The sequence below is a fragment of the Dipodomys spectabilis genome, unplaced genomic scaffold (assembly GCF_019054845.1).
Source record: "Dipodomys spectabilis isolate Male_0828 unplaced genomic scaffold, ASM1905484v1 ptg000018l, whole genome shotgun sequence".
NCBI classification, from domain to species: domain Eukaryota; kingdom Metazoa; phylum Chordata; class Mammalia; order Rodentia; family Heteromyidae; genus Dipodomys; species Dipodomys spectabilis.
The window spans coordinates 6,156,264-6,179,913 of record NW_024870695.1 but is presented as its reverse complement, the minus strand read 5'-3'; the positions used below and the strand labels follow the sequence as shown (position 1 = coordinate 6,179,913).

At 39.7% G+C, this 23,650-nt stretch overlaps 1 protein-coding gene across 4 annotated transcripts in view; it reads left to right on the top strand.

Moving 5' to 3' along the window:
• The window catches only part of Cdc27 (cell division cycle 27), a 72,251-nt gene that overhangs the window by 35,428 nt on the left and 13,173 nt on the right, over positions 1-23,650 (top strand). For 3 of the 4 annotated variants that reach the window (XM_042672102.1, XM_042672119.1, XM_042672124.1), the window contains 10 exons: positions 59-156; positions 933-1,087; positions 1,192-1,403; positions 2,445-2,559; positions 5,380-5,495; positions 12,523-12,622; positions 14,296-14,503; positions 14,696-14,868; positions 19,080-19,232; positions 19,695-19,903. In XM_042672102.1, coding sequence (XP_042528036.1) covers positions 59-156; positions 933-1,087; positions 1,192-1,403; positions 2,445-2,559; positions 5,380-5,495; positions 12,523-12,622; positions 14,296-14,503; positions 14,696-14,868; positions 19,080-19,232; positions 19,695-19,903 — 1,539 coding nt within the window. The remainder of the gene's footprint in view (positions 1-58; positions 157-932; positions 1,088-1,191; positions 1,404-2,444; positions 2,560-5,379; positions 5,496-12,522; positions 12,623-14,295; positions 14,504-14,695; positions 14,869-19,079; positions 19,233-19,694; positions 19,904-23,650) is intronic. The other variant, XM_042672110.1, reaches the window with a different exon arrangement.

Below are 23,650 nucleotides of genomic sequence, written 5' to 3'. Positions count from 1 at the left end.
TGCTACAGGAAATGTTTTGGGGCTTATAGTTTATTTAATCTATTGTTTCTCTCCACAGCAAGACAGATCGGCTTGCCAAAGGATCAGAATGTTACCAAAAGAGCCTTAGTTTAAATCCTTTCCTCTGGTCTCCCTTTGAATCCTTATGTGAAATAGGTAGGCTTATGGAGGTTGGGGAGGGATAATTCTCTCTTATCTCTTTCTCTTTTTTTTTCCACTTAATTTTTGGAGACCCACACAATCATCTCTCTGCAAGTAAAATATTTTGCAAAGCAAAAGGCTGCCAAAATTAAAAACATGATTCAGGAATAGTGTGACTTCTTACTACTCTACCTCAAAGATTAACTTCACTGTTCTCTTGGCATTTATTGAATCTACTTTGTACCCTAGAATGAAATTTATTATGTATGCAATTAGGCAAAAATACTTTATGAATAAGAAATTAACAGGATTTCTAAAGAAGTAATAGTGTGCCTCATATAGCAACTGTTAGATGAATAAGACCTAGACAACATATAGTATCTTAGGTCATATATTCTAAGGGACCAAGTTTAAATGTGTACTTACACAGAAGTGCTTCAGTCTTTACTGTATTATTTGCTTATTAACCCTGTAACCTTACCCACCTCTCTTGGGAAAAATATGATTGAGTTGCTTCATATTTTAAAACAAAACATTTTACCTATGATTTATTATATTTAAAACTAGTGTCCTTGCTATATAATTTCTCAAATTTACATCTTTTATCATAGGAGTTGACTGTATTAAAAGTTACTGGATAGGCTTTTAGGAAATAGTTTTGATTAGCATAATCGGGTAGGAGAATTTAAAAACCTTACATAAGGCCTTATTTGCACTTGATTATTCATGCTTGAAATAAAGCTCATCCCTCAGATGTAAACATTATTGTTGTTTGTTTTGGGTCCTCACAGGTGAAAAACCAGATCCTGATCAAACATTTAAATTAACATCTATTCAGAACTTCAGCAACTGTCTACCCAACTCTTGTACAACACTAGTATCTAATCATAGTTTATCTCATAGACAGCCTGAGACAGTTCTTACTGAAACACCCCAGGACACAATTGTAAGTGTATCATATCTAATGCTCAGACTATTATGAAAACTAAAAAGAATTATCTGAGCCAAATAATGTATCACAAGTAATATAGTATAAATTTTCTGTTTCAGGAATTAAACAGACTGAATTTAGAATCTTCCAACTCAAAGTACTCCTTGAATACAGATTCCTCAGTGTCTTACATTGATTCAACTGTAATTTCACCAGATGCTGTCCCTCTTGGAACAGGCACTTCTATATTATCTAAACAGGTTCAAAATAAACCAAAAACTGGTCGAAGTTTATTAGGAGGACCAGCTGCTCTTAGCCCACTAACCCCAAGGTAAGTAAAACAAAAGTTACTTAAAATGTGTTACAATATTAAATGACCTTACAATTCATATTATTAGTAATATAATATGAATAGCAATGTCTCAAATCACTGTACAAAGGAGACATTCTTTTCAGAAAGTAAAAAGTACAGCACATTTGATAAAAATTTCTAAAAAAAAATTAATTTCTGGGATAGGGATAGTACTAGGATTTTGAACTCAGGGCCTTATGTTTGTCAGGCAAGGACTCTACCAATGGAGCTACACTCAGCAGAACATTTAATATTAAATATTGGAGAAATTTTTAACTCTTAAATATGCCTTAGTGTATGGCAATGTGTTCATTAAAACATGCTATCTGTAGAGCTGTGCATCAAGTAGCAGTGAATACCTTGAATATTGACATGCTTTATGATATAATCATAGAAACATTGGGTTTTGTTAAGGTGATTTTTTTTTTCTGACACATGATTGGTTTTGACCTATCAATGGAAAATATTTTGCCAAAATTATTAGTATATTTGTGTATAAATACAGGAACCATTCCAGAGGATATACATCCAAAAGTATGAAGAAGTTACATGCTAGAATAGATTTGTGTGAATGATGTCTTGGGGCTACAGTTACTAAGATACCATGACCATGAAATGGCATCTTCAAAGACCATTGGATGATTGATTATATCAGTTAAATTATTCAGTAATCAGTGATCTGTATAGACATGGTCTCCTATTTGTAAGTCCTATAGAGTCCAAGAATTTGAAGTAATTTGATTATTTGGATCTTAGCTTTCAAAGTCACTCATATATCTTCTAAGATCCATAATTGTTGCTCAGCTTCCTTGTTTGTTGTTCCTTGATTTTTAAAAATTTTGATTATGGTGGGTGGAATAGTCAACATTCACAACTTATTTTTAATCTGCCCCTTAGAACATCAATGCCCCCAAGACTGATTTGCCATTCTCTTCCTTTTAGACCTTCTAATTTAAGTATACTGCTGCTTTATATATGCCTTGATGACTTTTTGACACCTTGATTTCAACCTCTTCTCAGTTTTGGGATTTTGCCATTAGAAACCCCAAGTCCTGGAGATGGATCCTATTTACAAAACTACACTAATACACCTTCTGTAATTGATGTGCCATCTACCGGAGCACCTACAAAAAAGGTATTTTTAATGCAAGACACAGTTTTGATACTGTTTAAATAAACATAAAAGTCCAACCTAAAGGTACTTTCAGAGAGATCTTTCCATGTAACTCTTGCTTGAATATTTTTATTTTTAATTTTCCATTTTTGTTTGTTGAGGCAAGTCCAGGTTGCCCTTGAATTCAAAATCCTCTCTACTTCAGCCTCCCTAGTGCTGAGATTACAGGCATGAACCACTAAACCCACTTCTGAATTCCTTTTTTCCCCTGGTATTGGAGCTTGAAGTTAGAGCCTCACTCTCACTAAGGATTTCTTGTTCAACTGACACTCTACCACTTCAGCCATGCCTCCAGCCTAATTTCCCTCTTTGTTAAATTAAGATTTGTGTATGTGTGTGCATGCATGTGTGCGTGTGCCAGTTCTGGGCTTGAATTCAGAGTCTTGCCTGCGCTCTTGCCTGGCTTTTTTGCTCAAGGTTGGAGCTCTATCACTTGAACTACATACATTTCCACTTACACATAATTATGTCTGCCATTATTTTTTGTTTCCACTACTATATTTATATTGTTGTTTGGGGACTTGGGAGGTATTGCTTGTTTTGTTTTTGCTTTTTTTTTTTTTTTTTTTTTGCTTTTTCAATGCTAAGTTTCAAACCTAGAGCTTTGGGCATGCTAAGCATTTGCTCTGCCACTGAGATCTCCAGTGTATGCTTTTGGGGGGTTTTGTTTTTGTGCTAGGGCTTGAATTCAATGTTTCTCGCTCTTGCTTGGCTTTTCCCTTCTTAGCTGGCATTCTACCTCTTGAGCCACACCTCTTAATTCTAACTATTTGCTGGTTAATTAGAAGTAAGAGTCTCACAGATTTTTCTGTGCAAGTCAGCTTCAAACTTAGATCCTCCTATCTCAGGCTCCTAAGTAGCTCATATTATAGGCATAAGCCGCTAGGGCCCAGCACTCAGCATATGTTTCTATAGTTACTGCTAATGATTATAATGAAAAAATTGTTAAATTTGTGTAGATACTTGGGCTCAAACTCAGTTCTTTGGTGCTCTTAGTTTTTCATTCAAGCACTATCACTTTAGCCACAGCTCCACCTTTGGCTTTTTTTTGGGGGGGTCGGGGGCAGTCATAGGGCTTGAATGCTGAGCCTGGGCGCTGTCCCTGAGCTCTTCAATTCAAGGCAAGCCTACAGCGCCACTTCTGGATTTCTAGTACTTAATTCGAGATAAGAGTCTCATGGACTTTCCTGCACTTTCCTGCCCGAGCTGAGCTGGCTTTGAATTGTGGTCCTCAGATCTTAGCCTCCTGTGCAGTTAGGATTACAGGCATGAGCCACCAGTACTCAGCACCCTCTAGCTTTTTTTCTGGTTAATCAGAGATGATAGACTCAAGGGCTTTCCTGCCCTAGCTGGCTTTGATTCTCAGATCTCAGCCTCCTAAGTAGCTAGGATTACAGGCATGAGTTACCAGTGCTCCGCAGATTTTTTTTTTCTCAAGGAAAGAGAAAGCAATACAAGATTAGAATTAAAGGCCAATATCCTTATAATTTGGAAAATGATCAGATTTTTTTAAATTGTAAAACTTTTATTATCAGAGGAGTATAAAATTATAAATCATAAATTTAAATTAAATCATAATCTTTTTTTTTTTTTTATCAGTCATGGAGCTTGAACTCTGGGCCTGAAAGCTGTCCCTCAGCTTTTCAGCTCTATCACTTGAGCCACAACATCACTTCCAGTTTTCTGAGTGGTTTATTGGAGATAAGAGTCTCACTGACTTTCCTGCCAGGGCTGGCTTTGAACCTGGATCCTCAGATCTCAGCCTCCTGAATAGCTAGGATTATAGACGTGAGCAACTGGTGCCCGGCTAAATCATAATCTTGACATATAGTAGCAGTCTTAAAAATTTTAGAACTTGGGCTGGGAAAGTGGCTCAGTGGTAGAGTGCTTGCCTTGCATGCATGAGACCCTGGGTTCGATTTCTCAGCACCACATAAGCAGAAAATAAAAAAGCAGGAAGTGGTGCTATGGCTCAAGGGGTAGCGCCCTAGCCTTGAGCTGAAGAGCTGAGGGACAGCGCCCAGGCCCAGAGTTCAAGCCCCACAACCGGACCCAAAAAAAAAAAATTTGTAGAACTTAGCCCCAAACATAGAAGGTACAGTAATAAATGGAGGATGATCACAGTAAAAAATAATAGCCTCTGGGAACTTTTTTTTTTTTTTGGTCAGTCGTGGGGCTTGAACTCTGCTCTTAGGCGCTGTCCCTCAGCTCTTCAGCTCAAGGAGAGCGCTCTACCGCTTGAGCCACATCACCACTTCTGGCTTTCTCTGCTTATGTGGTGCTGAGGAATGAAACCCAGGGCCTCATGCATGCAAGGCAAGCACCCCACCACTGAGCCACCTTCCCAGCCCAGCTTCTGGGAACTTCTAACCTTTCTTTCTTTCTTTTTTTTCTTTCTTTTTTTATTATGAAAATACTGTACAGAGGAGTTACAATTACATGGGCAAGATAATGAGTACATTTCTTGTCAAGCATTGTTGCCTCCTCCTTTGTTTCCCCTACCCATCTTTCCCCAACCCCAACCTTTCTTTTGAAACCAGAATGAAGGATGAAAGACAGCAAGGAAGTAAAAATACCCTAAAAATGAAATGTATTAAGTAAGCTGATGTTCATATTGATATAATAACAATTAACAATAATAGTACAAATAATTGTTAATAGTTTATGTTTTGAGATGACAAGTATGTATTATAAACTCTAGTTGGGAAAATGTGTGTTTGAAGCATCATGGTGTCTTTTATCACTTCTGGTCTCAAACTTTTGACTTTCTGTGTTTTACAGTCTGTTGCCAGAATGGGCCAAACTGGAACAAAGTCTGTCTTCTCACAGAGTGGAAATAGTCGAGAGGTCACTCCAATTCTTGTTGCACAAACACAAAGTTCTGGCCCACAAACAAGGTATTTATTATGGCATTCTCAGTTAGTAGTCTTAATTTGCTTGCTGAAAGCTTGATTCTTTATATTTATTATAAGAAGGTGATGTTGATATGTTCAACAGTCCTAGAGTAATTTTGAATATGTAACTTTTTTTGTGTGTGCTCACAGCTAGCACTCTACCACTTTAGCTACAGCTCCACTTCCAGCTTTTTGGTGGTTAGAGATAAGAGTCTTAGGGACTTTCCCATCTAGGCTGGCTTTGAACCATGATCCTCAGATCTCAGCCTCCTGAGTAGCTAGGATTACAGATATGAACCACTGGCACCCAGCTCAAAATAATGTTCTTATACATTTCTATAGATTAAGTACAGACAGGTTTCATTCTCCTCTTCCCCATTATTCATGTCTATACACAGGTCATACAATAAACCTTCAAATACAGAAGTCATGTTGCAGCGGGGAGACGGTTGTACATGGGCAGGATTGTACTGGCATGTTGCAGCGGGGAGACGGTTGTACATGGGCAAGATTGTACTGGGGTTTAAACTCTGGGTCTCAAATTCTTGCTTGGCTTTTAGTCACTGGTTGCTGATTAGTTGGAGGAAGAGTCTCAGGGACTTTTCTGCGCCAGTTGTCATTGAACCTTGATCATCAAATCTAAACTTTTGTGGTAGCCAGAATTACCGGCATGAACCACTGGCAACCAGCTGGGTTTTTTGGTAGTATTGAGGTGTGAACTTAGAGCCTTGTGTTTGCTAGCCAAGCACTGTACCACTTAAGCCATCCCTTTTTGCCTTTGTTTTTCCAATAGGATCTCATTTTTTCCTAGGCCTGCCTGGACCTCATTCCCTCTATTTACACTTTGTGCATATCTAGGATGACAGGTGCACAACATCACACCTAGCTTTTTCTTTTTTTTTTTTTGGGTCTGGTCGTGGGGCCTGAACATTGGGCCTGGGCGCTGTCCCTCAGCTCTTCAGCTCAAGGCTAGTGCTCTACCACTTGAGCCACAGCGCCACTTCCGGCTTTTTTCTTTTTGCTTATGTGGTGCTGAGGAATCGAACCCAGGACCTCGAGCATGCAAGGAAAGCGCTTTACCACTGAGCCACCTTCCCAGCCCCCACACCTAGCTTTTTCTATTGAGATAAGAATCTCATGAACTTTTTGCCAGGGCTGGCCTTGATCTTCCCTATCTCTGATTAACATATAGCTAACGTTACAGATACGAGCTATGGTGCCCACCCAACTTAATTTAGTTCTGTTAAAGTCTTTGTCTAGAGCTGGGAAGGTGGCTCAGTGGTAGAGCGCTTGCCTTGCATGCATGAGGCCCTGGGTTCGATTCCCCAGCACCACATAAGCAAAAAGAAAAAAGGTGGAAGTGGCATTGTGGCTCAAGTGGTAGAGTGCTAGCCTTGAGCTGAAGAGCTAAAGGACAGCGCCCAGGCCCAGAGTTCAGGCCCCATGACTGGACCCCCCCCCCCCCCCCCCCCCCGCAAAAAAAAAAAAAAAATAAGTCTTTGTCTATTAAATCTGTTACTGGGCTAGCACTCTACCACTTGAGCCACAGTGCCACTTCTGGTTTTTTCTGTGTATATGGTACTGAGGAATCTAACCCAGGCCTTCATGCATACTAGCAAGCACTCTACCATTAAGTCACATTCCCAGCCCTGAGAATAGAATTCTTTTTTTTTTTTTTTTGGTTGGTCGTGGGGCTTGAACTCTGGGCTTGGATGCTATCCCTCAGCTCTTCAGCTCAAGGTGGAGTACTCTACCACTTCAGCCACAGTGCCACTTCTGGTTTTCTAGTGGTTGGAGATCAGTCATACAATTTTCACAGAGATACATTTCAATGACAACATGAACTTTGTAAGCAAGCCACTTAAAAACAGTTTCTATTCAACTTTGCAATACAACATGTTTCTGAAAATATACTTTCCTCATTTGTTTGGTTTGACTAAAGTGGGCAAGGAGACAGTCTTAGATGCTTATGATTAGGGTTAAGTATATCATTAAATGAACTTTAAAACTCCACTCATTGTGGCTAAAAAAGGAAAATTAAGAACATGATTGCATTCCTTTTTTTTTTTTTTTGGTCAGTCGTGGGGCTTGAACTCTGGGCTTGGGTGCTGTCCCTGTGCTCTTCAGCTCAAGGCTAGTGCTTTACCACTTGAGCCACAGCGCCACTTGTTTTCTGGTGGTTTATTGGAGATAAGAGTCTCACGGACTTTCCTGCCTGGGCTAGCTTTGAACCACAGTCCTCAGATCTCAGCCTCCTATGTGATTAGGATTACAGGCGTGAGCCACCATTGCTCATCAAGATTGAATTTTCTCTTTTACATGACTGCTATTTTTTGTTGGGTACCAGTTACTGCACATTTTGCATTGTTAAATACTCAGTTTTTAAAACACTTCTTTAGAATTTTTGTTTTCATTTTTATTTTTTACGTGAGTGTGCACACATTGGTGATTGGGGGCTTGAACTCAGGGCCTGAGCACTGTCCCTTTATTGTTAAAGGCTAGCACTCTACCACTTGAGCTATAGCTCTACTTTTAAGTTTTATTCTACGATGTGTGTGTGTGTGTGTGTGTGTGTGTGTAAGTAAATTTATATATATATATACGTGGAAACAATTTGATCTTTGCAGGTCTTCCTTTTCAAGTTTTACTAGATAGGACAGAGCAAGTTTGAACTAATTATGCCCCCTATTGAGAATAGTACCTTCTGATTACTAAATTGCCAGATTAGTATGAGGCTTCTTCCATGTACTTTTTGAAAGTATGTGCCATTCCTGGCCAGAGTTGTACTCTAAGAATTCTGCTTATTTCTTCTTAGTAGTTCTTTCCTCAGTTTTGACTAATTTTCTCACTATACTACTGTAATATAAGTCTCATGCTTAGCACAGACTCTACAGAATGGTCACAGTCCCCAACAAGAATTCTCTGGGGGCTGGGAAGGTGGCTCAGTGGTAGAGCACTTGCCTTGCATGCATGAGGTCCTGGGTTCAATTCCTCAGCACCACATAAGAAAAAAAAAAAGAAAAAAGCCGGAAGTGGTGCTGTGGCTCAAGTGGTAGAGCGCTAGCTTTGAGCTGAAGAGCAGAGGGACAGAGCCCAGGCCCAGAGTTTAGGCCCCACGACCGGACCCGACCCCCAACCCCCCCCCCCCCAAAAAAAATAGAATTCTCTGAACTGAGAACAGTTGTGGGTATAGTTCACTGGGCAACTTAATTTTCTGACCAACTAGGTACAAATTTGAGAATTCCCACTAATTCCTCATGTTCATTAAAACTTGAGGAAAAACAGGGAAGTACTAGAAAAACTTACAGGATAATACTTACACCAATCAGAATCTGGTAAAAGAATAGCTCCACAAAACAGGAGGTCTTGAGAAAATTCCAAACACAGGATATTTTATGTCTTTCTTAAGAAATCAGGACCTGGGGCTGGGAAGGTGGCTCAGTTGTGTGCTTGCCTTGCATGATGAGGCCCTGGGTTCGATGCCTCAGCACCACATAAGCAGAAAGAAAAAAGCCGGAAGTGGCGCTGTGGCTCAAGTGGTAGAGCGCTAGCCTTGAGCTGAAGAGCTGAGGAACAGCGCCCAGGCCCAGAGTTCAGGCCCCATGACCAGACCCCCCCCCCCCCCCCCCCCCCGCCAAAAAAAAAAAGAAAGAAAGAAATCAGGACCTGTCACCCTCCCAGTACTTTAGTAGGAGAAATTTAAAATGAACTTTTCACTTCAGAATTTTGATGGAGTCTTGGTTATGTAGAGAGTGATTGATAGAATCCTTGGGCACCTTATTGAACTCAGTCACCAGCCAGTATGTACTTCATGGAGGAAGTCAGGCTGATGTTACATTGTTTAAAGACCCAACTAAGCACTCTACCACTTGAGCCACTTCCAGTTTTCTGGTGGTTAATTGGAGATAAGAGTCTCACAGACATTCCTGCCAGGGCTGGCTTTGAACTGTGATCCTCAGATCTCAGCCTCCTGAGTAGCTAGGATTACAGATGTGAGCCACTGGTACCTGGCCACAATCTTTTATAAACTAGGAATTGAACACCAGGCTTCAACCCTCCTTTAGCTTCTCTCAAGGCTGGAGCTCTCCCAATTGAACCACATCTCTGATTTCCAGTTTTATAGTAGTTTATTAGGAATAAAGTCTTACAGACTTTGCTGGGCACTAGTAGCTCATGTCTGTACTTCTAGCTACTCAGGAGGCTGAGATCTGAGGATTGAGGTTTGAAACCAGCTCAGGCAGGAAATTCTGTGAGAGATGCTTATCTCCAGTTAACCACCAAAGGAAAAAACACTGGAAGTGGAGCTGTGACTTAAGTAGTAGAGCACTGGCCTTGAGTAGTAAAGCTCAAGGATAGTGTCCAAGCCCTGACTTAAAAGCCCCAGACCCAGGACCAACACAAAACAAACAAACAACAAAAAAAGAATCCCATGGATGTTTTTGCCCAGATATGCTTTGATGCTTAATCATAACCTCCTGAAAAACTAGGATTATAGGCATGAACCACTAGCTCCTGGGCTGCTTTCTTTTTTTTCTTTTTTCTTTTGTCCTTCCTGGGCCTTGAACTCAGGTCCTGAGCCACAGCACCACTTCCAGTTTTCTGGTAGATAATTCGAGATCAAAGTTTCATGGACTTTCCTGCCTGGGCTGGCTTTGAACCTTGATCCTCAGATCTTAACCTCCTGAGTAGCTAGGATTCCAGGCTTGAGCCACCAGTGCCCGGCTGAATTTTTTTTTTCTTGTTTTTTTTTTTTTTTTTTGTCAGTTGTGGGGCCTGAACTCTGGGCTGGGTGCTGTCTCTCAGCTCAAGGCTAGAGCTCCACTTGAGCCATAGTGCTACTTCAGGCTTTTTCTGCTTATGTGGTGCTGAGGAATCAAACCCAGGGCATCATGCATGCTAGGCAAGCACTCTACCACTGAGCCACCTTCCCAGCGCTGATTCTATTTTTGTTTTTGTTTTTATGTTTTTGGTCCTGTCATGGGGCCTGAACTCTGGGCCTGGGCACTGTCCCTCAGCTCTTCAGCTCAAAGCTAGCGCTCTACCGCTTGAGCCACAGCGCCACTTCCGGCTTTTTTCTTTCTGCTTATGTGGTGCTGAGGAATCGAACCCAGGGCCTCAGTCATGCAAGGCAAGTGCTCTACCACTGAGCCACTTTCCCAGCCCCCCTGGCTGAATTCTTTTTTTTTTTTTTTGTCGGTCATTGGGCTTGAACTCTGGGCTTGGGTGCTGTCCTTCAGCTCCTCACCTCAAGGGGAACGCTCTACCTCTTGAGATACAGCGCCACTTCCGGTTTTCTGGTGGTTTATTGGAGATGAGATTCTCACAGACTTGCCTGCCTGGGCTGGCTTTGAACCACGATCCTCAGATCTCAGCCTCCTAAATAGCTAGGATTACAGGCGTGAGCCGCAGGTGCCCAGCCTGGCTGAATTCTTTTTTTTTTTTTGGGGGGGGGGGGGAGTCCGGTCGTGGAGCCTGAACTCTGGGCTTGGGTGCTATCCCTCAGCTCTTCAGCTCAAGGCTAGCACTCTACCACTTGAGCCACAGCGCCATTCCGGCTTTTTTCTTTTTGCTTATATGGTGCTGAGGAATCGAACCCAGGGCCTCAGGCATGCAAGGCAAGCGCTCTACCACTGAGCCACCTTCCCAGCCCCATCTGGCTGAATTCTTATATCTTAAAGTTTGCCTTTAGAGCAAAAAATGTGTCCAAGTGATCATCAAAGTTCTCTTTAATCATCATAAAATAAAACTTAGATATAACTGTTTGACAGTTATTCTAGTATTTACTTGTTGACAAATACCTCCATTTAAAGGATTCATGCCCAATTATTTTTCCTTTTTCCCTAACATTTTGTAGTTGTTCATGAAGTCTAAATGTAATTGGTTTATACATGTGCTTGACCTACCCAGATTTTTGTTTTGTTTTATTTTTTGTCAGTTGTTGGGCTTGAACTCAGGGCCTTGGCACTGGTTTCTGAGCTTTTTCACTCGAGGCTTATGCTCTATCACTTTGAGCCACAACACCATTTCCACTTTTTCTGGTGGTTAATTAGAGGTGGCTCAGTGGTAGAGTGCTTGCCTTGCGTGCATGAGGCCCTGGGTTCGATTCCTCAGCACCACATAAACAAAAAGAAAAAAGCCGGAAGTGACGCTATAGCTCAAGTGGTAGAGTGCTAGCCTTGAGCTAAAGAGCTGAGAGACAAAGCCGGGCGCTGGTGGCTCACGCCTGTAATCCTAGCTACTCAGGAGGCTGAGATCTGAGGATCGCGGATCAAAGCCAGCCCGGGCAAGAGAGACCATGAGACTCCTATCTCCAATAAACCACCAGAAAACCGGAAGTGGCGCTGTAGCTCAAGTGGTAGAGCGCTCGCCTTGAGCTGAAGAGCTGAGGGACAGCGCCCAGGCCCAGAGTTCAAGCCCCACGACCGACAAAAAAAAAAAAAAAGCTGAGAGACAGTGCCCAGGACCCACGACAAACAAACAAAAAAAGAGTCTCATGGACTTTCCTGCCTAGGATGGCTTTGAACCATTGTCATATCTCAGCTCTCAGTAGCTAGGCTTACAGACATGAGCCTCCAGCACCTGGCTGACCCAGATATTTTTTTGTAGATTGTTTTTTCTTTAAATAATAAAATTATCATTTTATAGTAAGTTAATTATTAAATGCTGGATTTTCTTTTTTTTTTTTTTGGGTCCCGGTCGTGGGGCATGAACTCTGGGCCTGGGTGCTATCCCTCAGCTCTTCAGCTTAAGGCCAGCGCTCTACCACTTGAGCCACAGCGCCACTTCCGGCTTTTTTCTTTTTGCTTATGTGGTGCTGAGGAATCGAACCCAGGGCCTCAGGCATGCAAGGCAAGCGCTCTACCACTGAGCCATCTTCCCAGCCCAAAAATGCTGGATTTTCATAGGACAGGAATAGGCAAAACTTACCAACTGATGAATCTATACTTTTTCATAAGGTAGAATTGAAACAATAGTTAATGGTCATAAACTAAATATAAAATAAATGTCTTCCTTTTTCATTTTTGTTTAGTACAACACCTCAGGTATTGAGCCCCACTATTACATCTCCCCCAAATGCACTGCCTCGAAGAAGTTCACGACTTTTTACTAGTGACAGCTCTACAACCAAGGTAATTAAAACATTTCTGAATGTTGTTACTTAATGCTTCCATTGCTAAAATTTCTGCTTATTGATGACATTATTTCTAATAAATAGAGCTTATTTTACAGTTTAAGTAATTTTTTTAATTTAGAGGAGTATTTTATTTTTGTGAGTTTTCTTGGTCCTTTGGTTAAAATTTGGCATTCTTGAAATGGTAAAATTATAATCAAGCCAGGCACTGGTGGCTCACACCTGTAATCCTAGCTACTCAGGATGCTGAGATCTGAGGATCATAGTTCAAAGCCAGTCCAGGCAGAAAAATGAGACTCTAATCTCCAGTTAACCACTCAAAAAATGGACTTGGTGCTATGGCTCAAAGTTGTAGAGCAATAGCCTTGAGCAAAAGAGCTCAGGGACAGTGGCCAGGCCCTGAGTTCAAGCCCTACAACCAACAACAACAACAAATAAATATATATAGAGAGAGAGAGAGTGTGTGTGTGTGTGTGTGTGTGTGTGTGTGTGTGTGTGTGTGTGTCAAATATCAGTAGCTATCAGAAGATAGGGCTAGGGAAGGATTGGTTATTCAAACAGCACTAACACATTTCTTTGTGGTACAATAGTCCTTAATCTTAAGCATGATGGTTGATTACATCCTTTTATTAGTGAAAATTATTTCAAAGTCAAAACTTTAAGAATTTAGAGAGCTTTGTCATGTTTTATGATATCCATTTATGTATATGATAAATCTTTTTTCTTTTTTTTAATTTTTTTTTGGGCTCCGGCCGTGGGGCCTGAACTCTGGGTGCTGTCCCTAAACTCTTCAGCTCAAGGCTAACGCTCTTATCACTTGAGCCACAGTGCCACTTCCGGATTTTTTCTTTTTGCTTATGTGGTGCTGAGGAATCGAACCTAGGGCCTCATGCATGCAAGGCAAGCACTCAAGGCAAGCACTCTACCACTGAGCCACCTTCCCAGCCCCATATGATGAATCTTAATCAGAGTCATTCCTCGGTCATTCTGTCTCCCCCTTCTCAAACCATGAATGACCTTAACTTTGAGATCAGATCAACAATGTAGTATTCAAAGATAACTAGGTACTCTGGCTTCCTCACATTTTTAAATAATAAATGAGAATGTGATATACTTTTACAAAGAATAATACTTTATGCAGACATATCTTAATCAGCTTAACTAATGTAAACTTATGTTTAGAATTGTTGCATTTAAAATTAAATGACTTTGAAATCTTTCTTTTGATGGTGGTGGTACTGGGTTTTAAATACTTCCTACACAAGTGCTCTACTTGTGTAGACTTTAGTTTTTATAAAATTTCTTCTGAGAAAATTTGAGATTATTCAAGATTATACAAGAAAGCAGGAAGGGAGAAGTCTAAAATACATGAGTATAACCTGGGCATCAGCAGCTCATGCCTATAATCCTAAACTACTCAGAAGGCTAAAGATCTGGGGATGGTGGTTCAAAGCCAGCCCAGGCAGGAAAGTCTGTGAGATTCTTATTCCCATTCATTTATCCATTAACAAGCTAGAAGTAGAACAGTGCCTCAAGTGGTAGAGTACCAGTATTGAGCAAAAAAAAGCTTAAGGACAGTGCCTAGGCCCTGAATTCAAGCCCCAGTACTAGCACTAAAATAAAACAAAATACATTAGTATAAAAAGTGTGAAATTTTACCTTCTTTTACAGGAAAATAGCAAAAAATTAAAAATGAAGTTTCCACCTAAAATCCCAAACAGAAAAACAAAAAGTAAAACTAGTAAAGGAGGAATAACTCAACCTAACATAAATGATAGCCTGGAAATTACAAAATTGGACTCTTCTATCATATCAGAAGGGAAAATATCCACAATCACACCTCAGATCCAGGCTTTTAATCTACAAAAGGCAGCAGCAGGTCTGTTTTCAGTACTTAATATTGCCTTTATTTTGTTTTGTCATATTATGAATTTATTTTAATTAAATATCTTTATGTTCATTATACTGTCTTAATGTTTCTGGATATATTTTGGAATTTTAGTGGCTTAGTTTTCTAGAAAACCAAGTTGTATTGCTTTTCTCCTTTGTTTACTATATTTTTTTCTCCTAGAAGGTTTGATGAGCCTTCTTCGTGAAATGGGGAAAGGTTATTTAGCTTTGTGTTCATACAACTGCAAAGAAGCTATAAATATTTTGAGCCACCTACCTTCTCACCACTACAATACTGGTTGGGTACTGTGCCAAATTGGAAGGGCTTATTTTGAACTTTCAGAATACATGCAAGTAAGTATAGAATACAGTTACATATATATGCCTTTCTGGAAATAATTTAAATCTAATTAAAATGTTCATGCCCAAAACTAGATCTAAATATTTAATGTGTAATGTTTATGTGATTGTGTGATTATTTTTGTAAGCATTTATCATTTATAGATGATGAGTAATTTAAACTCTTTGGACTTTGTTGTTGTAGTACTGGAGTTTGAACTCACAGCCTTACACTTGCTCAGCTTGCTTGCTTGGCTAGCACTCTGGCAATTGAGCAATGACTCCTGCTCTTCTTTGGACTTTTCTTGAAATATATTTGTAGAGAATGAAGTTATCAATACATTTTTAAATGAAATACTTGTATACTACTCAGATCTAAAAAAAGTATATATTTATCATATAACTATGTTAGGTAGCTACTCAAAAGGCTGAGATCTGAGGATCACGGTTCAAAGCCAGCCCTGGCAGGAAAGTTTGTGAGACTCTTACCTCCAATTAATCACCAAACAAACTGGAAGTGGTGCTGTAGCTAAAGTAGTAGAGTGCTAGCCTTGAGTAAAAGGAGCTTAAGGATAGCGTCCAGGCCCAGGATTCAAGAGCCCAGGACCAGCAATAAATAAGTAAGTAAATAAATGAGTACAGGTAGATACTTATAATCTAAATCCTTTGTGCAATATAAAGTTATTTTCTAAAACAAATTTTTGGCCTTTAGTATGTTTTATAAATTTGAAGAATGCAGCTTAATACTGGTATTCAAACTTGTAAATCCTTAGGGGTAATCTAGGAAGGGTATATTATTGGAGGATAATGATTTGAGGCCACCCCTGACAAGAAGAGTTTTCTAGACTCCATTCCAAAAAAACAAAAAGCAAAGCTAAAGGGAGAGGCCAGCCTAACAAGCATGAGGCCCTGAGTTCATATTCAATACCACCAAAAAAAAGTTGAAGAATACTGTGAAGATAATGTTATACTTGAGAACATAATATTTTTACACAAAAGTTTAGTTCTTTTCATTTTAATTAAGTTTGTTGCATAGATTATCTAGATATATTAGAAGAGGAAATGATTACTAACTTAAAGTAAAAGAAAATCTAATTTCCAATATTTATTAAAGTTAATAAAGTTACTTGTAGTTTATTTAAGATTGTTTCAGGGGCTGGGAAGGTGGCTCAGTGGTAGAGCGCTTGCCTTGCATGCATGAGGCCATGGGTTCGATTCCTCAGCACCACATAAGCAAAAAGAAAAAAGCCGGAAGTGGTGCTGTGGCTCAAGTGGTAGAGCGCTAGCCTTGAGCTAAAGAGCTGAGGGACAGCGCCCAAGCCCAGAGTTCAGGCCCCACGACTGGACCAAAAAAAACAACAACAAAAAAAGATTATTTCAGTATATACTGTGTCCTAGACTCTCTTCTAAATTCTCTAATACAACTAGATAGGCAGTATCAATGCTCCAATTCTCAGAACATATTATTTTCTAATAAGACAGATTGCAAATGAGTGAATATTAATAACAAGTAGGAAGAAGTCATATTAAGAAAAGTAAACTATAGTGAAAAAGAGACTTTTTTTATGCCAGTGCTAAGGCTTGTTCTTGCTCACATTTTGTTCATGATTGATCCATGTTCATTTGATCCATGTGTTCAATTCCAGCTTTATGCTGGTTAATTGGAGACAAAAAGTTTCATGAATTTAGCTGGCAGGCTTCAAACTGTGATCCTCAGATCTCAACCTCTTGTATAGTTAGGATTATGGGCACCCAGCTTGTTTTTTTAAAATACACTCAGGGAAGAAAGTTTATTCCTCCCTTCATATAGTTTATTGTTTCACAGATACTATAAAACAGTATTATGAGCATTGACTCAACTAATTAGAGCCTTTTTCTTTTTTCTTCTTTTTGATCTGAGATTGGGACTCAAACTTAGTATCTAAGCTTTCACTCATTTGTAGGCTCTACAACCTGAGCCATGCCTACAATCCCAATTACATACAGCCTTTATATTATTCTTTAGTTTTGTCCTTTTGTTTTTTGTTTATTTATTTAGTTGGTTGGTTTTATTTTGGTTGTGGAGCTTGAACTCTAAGCCTGGGCACTGCCCCTGAGCTCTTCAGCTCAAGGCTAGCAATCTACCACTTGAGCCACAGTGCCACTTCTGGTTTTCTGGTGGTTAATTGGAGATAAGAGTCTCAGAGACATTTCTGCCCAGGCTGACTTTGAACTGTGATCCTCAGATCTCAGCCTCCTGAGTAGCTAGGATTACAGATGTGAGCCACCAGCGCCCAACTCCATTTTTATTTTTATCTATACTATAGTCACTTCTCAAAGAAAGCAGTCAATTTTGCACTTGATAAATGATTGGGTCTGCCTAATTATAAAACATAAGTTCATAGTTTTATAAATGTCCTTTCCTTTTTCATTTAATTTCAGTAAGAATAGTCCAGATATTCTTTATTCTAAACTAAGTTTAGGATTTTAAATTTGCTAAGTTGATAAACTAAGCTAATAATAGGTTTTGTATTACTAGCCAGGCGCTGGCGGCTCACATCTGTAATCCTAGCTACTCAGGAGGCTGAGACCAGATGATTGCAGTTCAAAGCCAGCCCAGGAAGGAAAGTCTGTGAGTCTCTTACCTCCAATAAACCACCAGAAAACTGGAAATGGCACTAAGCTCAACTGGTAGAGCGCTCACCTTGAGCTGAAGAGCTCTGGGACAGCGCCCAGGCCCAGAGTTCAAGCCCCCACAACTGACCAAAAAAAAGAAAGAAAGAGAGAGAGAGAGAGAGAGAGAGAGAAAGAAAGAGAAAGAAAGAAAGGATGACTTGTCCATTTTTGCTGGGAATTAACCAGGGCCTTGTGTACACTAGACAAAGCATTATAACACTAAGCTACTTCATTAGCCTTTTTTAATTTTTAAAAAAAATTTTTGCCAGGGGCTGGGAAGGTGGCTCAGTCGTAGAATGTTTGCCTTGTATGCAGGAGGCCCTGGGTTCAATTCCTCAGCAATGCATAAGCAGAAAATGCTGGAAGTGATGCTGTGACTCAAGTGGTAGAGTGCCAGCCTTGAGCTGAAGAGCTGAGGGACAACGTTCAGGCCCCACGACTGACAAAAAAAAAATGCCGATACTGAGGCTTGAACTCAGAGCTTGGAAGCTTTTTTTTTTTTTTTGCTAGTTCTGTGGCTTGAACATAAGAGGTAGGCTCTGTCCCTGAACTTATTTGTTCAAGCCTAGCATTCTACCACTTGAGCCACAGCTCCACTTCTGGCTTTTTGTTGCTTAATTGGAGATAAGAACCTCATAGACTTTTCTGCTTGGTCTGGCTTCAAACCTTGATCCTCAGGTCTCAGTATCTTAAATAGCTAGGATTATAGGTGTGAGCACCCCATAACTGGCTCTTTTTTTTTTTTTTATTACAATTTTATATAGATTTCTCTTTTGTCCCTTGTAAAAACTTAAACTTTCAGAGTTAATGTTCTTAACCATGGCTTATAAATAAAACAAGTTCAATATAGATGTAAATTTATCAAGTTGCTTATTTTACTACACATTAAAACCATACTAATTTAGGTCATGTGAAGGGAGTGACCAATGCTCTCCCTATATGCATGTAAATTGTTTTGTTTGTTTGTTTATATTTGCCAGTCCTGGATCTTTTGTTTTTGTATGTTTTTTATTGTAAAAGTACTGTACAGAGGGGTTACAGTTACGTGAGCAAGGTAATGAGTACATTTCCTGTTGAGCATTGTTGCCTCCAAGTTCTGGATTTTGAACTCAGGGCCTGGGCACTGTCCCTGAGCTTCTTTTGTTCAAGGCTAACACTACCACTTGAGCCACAGTACCATTTCCAGCTTTTTCTGTTTATGTGTTACTAAGGAATCGAAGCCAGGGCTTCATGCATGTTTACTCAACCACTAAGCCACATTCCCACCCCTATTTATTAAAAAAAATTTTTTTGCTAGTCCTGGGGCTTGAACTCTGGGCCTAAGCACTGTCCCTGAATTGCTTTTGCTCAAGGCTAGGATGCTGTCACTCTAGCTGCACTGCTTTCAGCTTTTTTTGAATAGCTGGTTGGAGATAAGAGTCTCATGGACTTTTCTGCCCATGCTGGCTTTGAACTGCACTCCTCAGATCTCAGCTCCCTGAGTAACAGATTACAGGCGTGAACCACCAGCACCCATCTTATAAATGTATATTGTATCAACTTGTTTTCCCTTACTAGTTTTTAAATTTCAGGCTGAAAGAATATTCTCAGAAGTTAGAAGGATTGAAAATTACAGAGTTGAAGGCATGGAGATCTACTCTACAACACTCTGGCATCTTCAAAAAGATGTTGCTCTTTCAGTTCTTTCAAAAGATTTAACAGACATGGATAAAAATTCACCAGAGGTATGTTGATCAAAACATAGTTCCTTTTTTTTCTTTTTTGCTCTGCTGGGGAGTGGAACCCATGGCCACTGAGCATGCTGGCAAATACTGTGCCCCTGAGCAATACTCCCACTCCCAGCCCCTCTGTAGTTAGGTTTTGTTTACTCATTCCAAATGGAAGATCTAAGGAATGCTTGTTCAGCCTCAGCTGAAACTGTGCTCCTTTGAGCAGCCCAAATGTTGAATCCTTGAATGGCTACCAGAGCTTTGTGAGTACTGATTTTGGTTTTGCAGATAAATTTTGGTATATCAGCAAATACAAACTCTCCTATGGAGAATGAACATCGTCTCCTAGCTGGAGCCTTTTGTTTTTTGTTTATCTGTACTAAGTGAATTATAAGGTTTGGTTAGTCATAGGGTTTTATTAGAAAAAATAAAATTTTAATTGTGTTTTTACTTTTTGTTCCTTTCCGTTTTGCTCAGGCCTGGTGTGCTGCGGGGAACTGTTTCAGTTTACAACGTGAACATGATATTGCAATTAAGTTTTTCCAGAGAGCTATCCAGGTTGATCCAAATTATGCTTATGCCTATACTCTACTAGGGCATGAGTTTGTATTAACTGAAGAATTAGACAAAGCATTAGCATGTTTCCGAAATGCTATCAGAGTGAATCCTAGACATTACAATGCATGGTAAGTGCTAATGAAATGCAAAAACCAAGGCTTATTTATTAATGACTTATTACAGTAATGAGATACCTAAGAAGAAAAATTACTGAGTACCTGATACATATTTTTGTATTTTTTTATGTATTATATCTCATTTCTAAGTAGTTATACTGCTGAAATGATGGCCAAAAAAGCTAGCTTTTTGTTGATACATGAAACTGCTATCCCTTCATATATGTAGTTCTCTGTAATATTGTTGTTTTTAACTGTTTTATTTTGTTCTTATTATTTTATTTTTATAAGTTTACTTATTTTTGCCCCTTTGGGGGCTTTAATTCAGTATCTCCCACTCTTACTTGGCTTGCTTGTTCATAGCTGGCACTGTATCACTTGAGCAACACCTTTAGTCAAGCATGTTGTTAAGTGGAGATAGAACCTCACTTTTTTTCTTTTTCTTTTTTTCTTTTTTGCCAGTTCTGTGATTTGAACTCAGGGTCTGGGCTCTGTCCCTGAGCCTCTCTGTGCTCAAGGTTAGCGCTCTACCATTTGAGCCACAGAGCCACATCCAGCCTTTTCTGTTTATGTGGTACTGAGGAATCAAACCCAGGGGCATGTATGCTAGACAAGCACTCTAACACTAAGCCACATTCCCAGCCCTCACAGACTTTTCTGCCCAGGCTAGATTTGACCTATAGTCCTATAGAACTCAACTTCCTGAATAGCTAGGATTACAGGCTTGAGCAACCTATACCCAATTAAAGTGTTATTTAACAGATTAGGATTTGTTGACTACTTAGCAGTGGCTACATTCTCAATAAATTTTCTTACCAAAACTTCTCTAACAAGGAGGACTATTCAAACTGGCAAGTACTCAATAGGAGAATTTTAAATACTGAATTATTTTAGGTGGCATTAAGTAAACATTGAACTGATTCATTATTTTTTTTATTTTTATTTATTTTTTTGGTTGGTTGTGGGGCCTGAACTCTGGTCTTGGGTGCTATCCCTGTACTCTTCAGCTCAAGGCTAGCATTCTACCACTTGAGCCACAGTGCCACTTCTGGCCTTTTCTGCTTATATGGTGCTGAGGAATGGAACTCAGAGCTTCATGAATGCAAGACAAGCACTCTACCACTGAGCCACCTTCCCAGCCCCAAGAACTTAATTTTTTTTAATGATAACTTAATGGAATTCCAAAATACATAATCTTTCCTGTGTTATTTCCACCTATACTTTTATTAATACAGACTTTTTATACTTTTCTTGTCACATACCACCATTAAATGATAAAGCTACTAAGGGCAAATGTTTTGTCCATTTTTTTAATTCTTTGGTGCATATTCCTAAAAAGATCTTTTTATTAACCATATATTATACTTTTATATATTTTATAACCATATATACATCTTGAAAACATAGAAACAGTTCCTATCAAACCAATACACTGTAACATTAAATTACAATTTTAAAGACTATAATAACTTAGGAGAGCATGGTTTTCATAAAATATATATAGTAAAGCCATATATGACATTCTGTATAGTATAATACAATTATAGCAATATAAAAGACATGTGTGCTGGGGGCTGGGGGGTCACACCTGTAATCCTAGCTACTCAGGAGTCTGAGATCTGAGGATGGTGGTTCAAAGCCAGCCTGGACAGGAAAGTCTGTGAGACTCTCATCTCCAATAAACCACTCAGAAAACCAGAAGTGGCGCAATGGCTCAGGTGGTAGAGTGCTATCCTTGAGCTGAATTGCTGAGGGGCAGCATTCAGGCCCAGAGTTCAAGCCCCAGGACCAACTAAATACATAAATAAATAAATGACATATGTGGCTTAGTAGTGCTTGCCTTGCATGCATGAAGCCCTATGTTAGATTCCTCAGTGCCACATAAATGAGAAAGCCAGAAGTGGTGCTGTGGCTCAAGTGGTAGAGTGTTAGCCTTAAGCAAAAGAAGCTCAGGAACAGGGCCCAGGCCCTGAGTTCAAGCCCAAAGACTGGCAAAAAAAAAAAAAAAAACAAAAAAAAAACGACATAATGTACATTTGGACAAAGAATATGGAAATAGCATTTGTTAGGTCAGGCTTTAAAATCATTAAATAAGGCCTTGATAAGATCCTTAGTAGCTGTATAACTTTTTCATTTTTATTTATTTATTTCTTTTATGTCAATACTAGGGCTTGAACTCAAGGCCTCATGCTCTTGCTTGGCTTTTGCACTCAAGGCTGGCACTTTACCACCTGAGCTACAGCTCCTCTAGCAATTTTGATGGTTAGTTGGGGATATGAGTCTCTTGGATTTGTCTGTACTGGCTAGCTTTGAACTACAATCCTCAAATCTCATCTTCCTGACTTGCTATGACTGAGCATCCTTTACCAGCTTTTAGCTATATAACATTAAGCAAAGAATTTAAATACTCTGAGCTTCATTCTTATTTCAGTTGGGCAATGATAACAATCTTCTCTTGGTTCTTTTTAGGATTAAGTGAAATAATTTATATTAAGAATTTAGCACCTGGTAGGTGGTAGAGGGTTATTCTGGTTTAAATAAATACATGCACATATAAAATACTATGATAAAATCCTTGGCACAATTAGTATATACTTATAAAAAAGGAATGACAGGAAAGTAAAACAAATTTCATTGGTAGTAGGTACCAGCAGGATGAATTAAGACAAATGGAGGGGTGATTGAGGATGAATATGATTGATGTACCTCATACACATATATGAAAATAGAACAATAAACTCGTTGAAATTGCCTAAGAAGAGGATGAAGAGATGAGGGATATTGAAGGGGTGTATACTTGTGTGAAATGAAACTCTCCTTGTATAATAACTACTGTATGCTAACTTAAAAAATCAGTTACAAGCCAGGCACTGGTGTGTCATGCCTGTAATCCTAGCTACTCAGAAGGCTGAGATCTGAGGATCTCGGTTCAAAGTCAGCCTGGGCAGGAAAGTCCGGGAGACTCTTATCTCCAATAAAACCACTAGAAAACTGGAAGTGGAAGTGGCATTGTGGCTCAAGTGGTAGAGCACTAGCCTTGAGCTGAAGAGCTGAGGGACAGCACCCAGGCCCAGAGTTCAAGCCCCACAACCACAAAAAACAAACAAATCAGTTAATACTGGGCGCTGGTGACTCACACCTATAATCCTAGCTACTCAGGAGGCTGAGATCTGAGGGTCAGGAATGGCCTTGAGTCTCTTTGTGGTTTTTTTGTTTTGTTTTGTCGGTCATGGGAGCTGAACACTGGGCCTGTGCACTGTCCCTCAGCTCTTCAGCTCAGCTCAAGGCTAGCGCTCTACCACTTGAGCCACAGCCCCACTTCCAGCTTTTTCTGCTTATGTGGTGCTGAGGAATCAAACCCAGGTCCTCATGCTTGCAAGACAAGCACTCTACCACTGAGCCAACTTTCCAGCCCGCCCTGAGTCACTTATCTCCAATAAAGGACCAGAAAAACCAGAAGTGTGCTATAGCTCAAGTGGTAGAGTGCTAGCCTTGATCTGAAGAGCTCAGGACAGCACCCAGGCCCAAAGTTCAAGCCCCCAATCAACCAAAAAAAAAAAAATCAGTTACAAATGGGAAGAGAGAAGGAACAAAGTGATATAGACACAAACAAGACTTTTCTTTGTATTATTAAAAAAAAAAAAAAAAAAGGAGCCTGTTGCTTATGACTCACATCTGCAATCCTAGCTACTCAGGAGGCTGAGATCTGAGGATCACAGTTCAAAGCCAGCCTGGCGGGAAAATCCAAGAGATTTATCT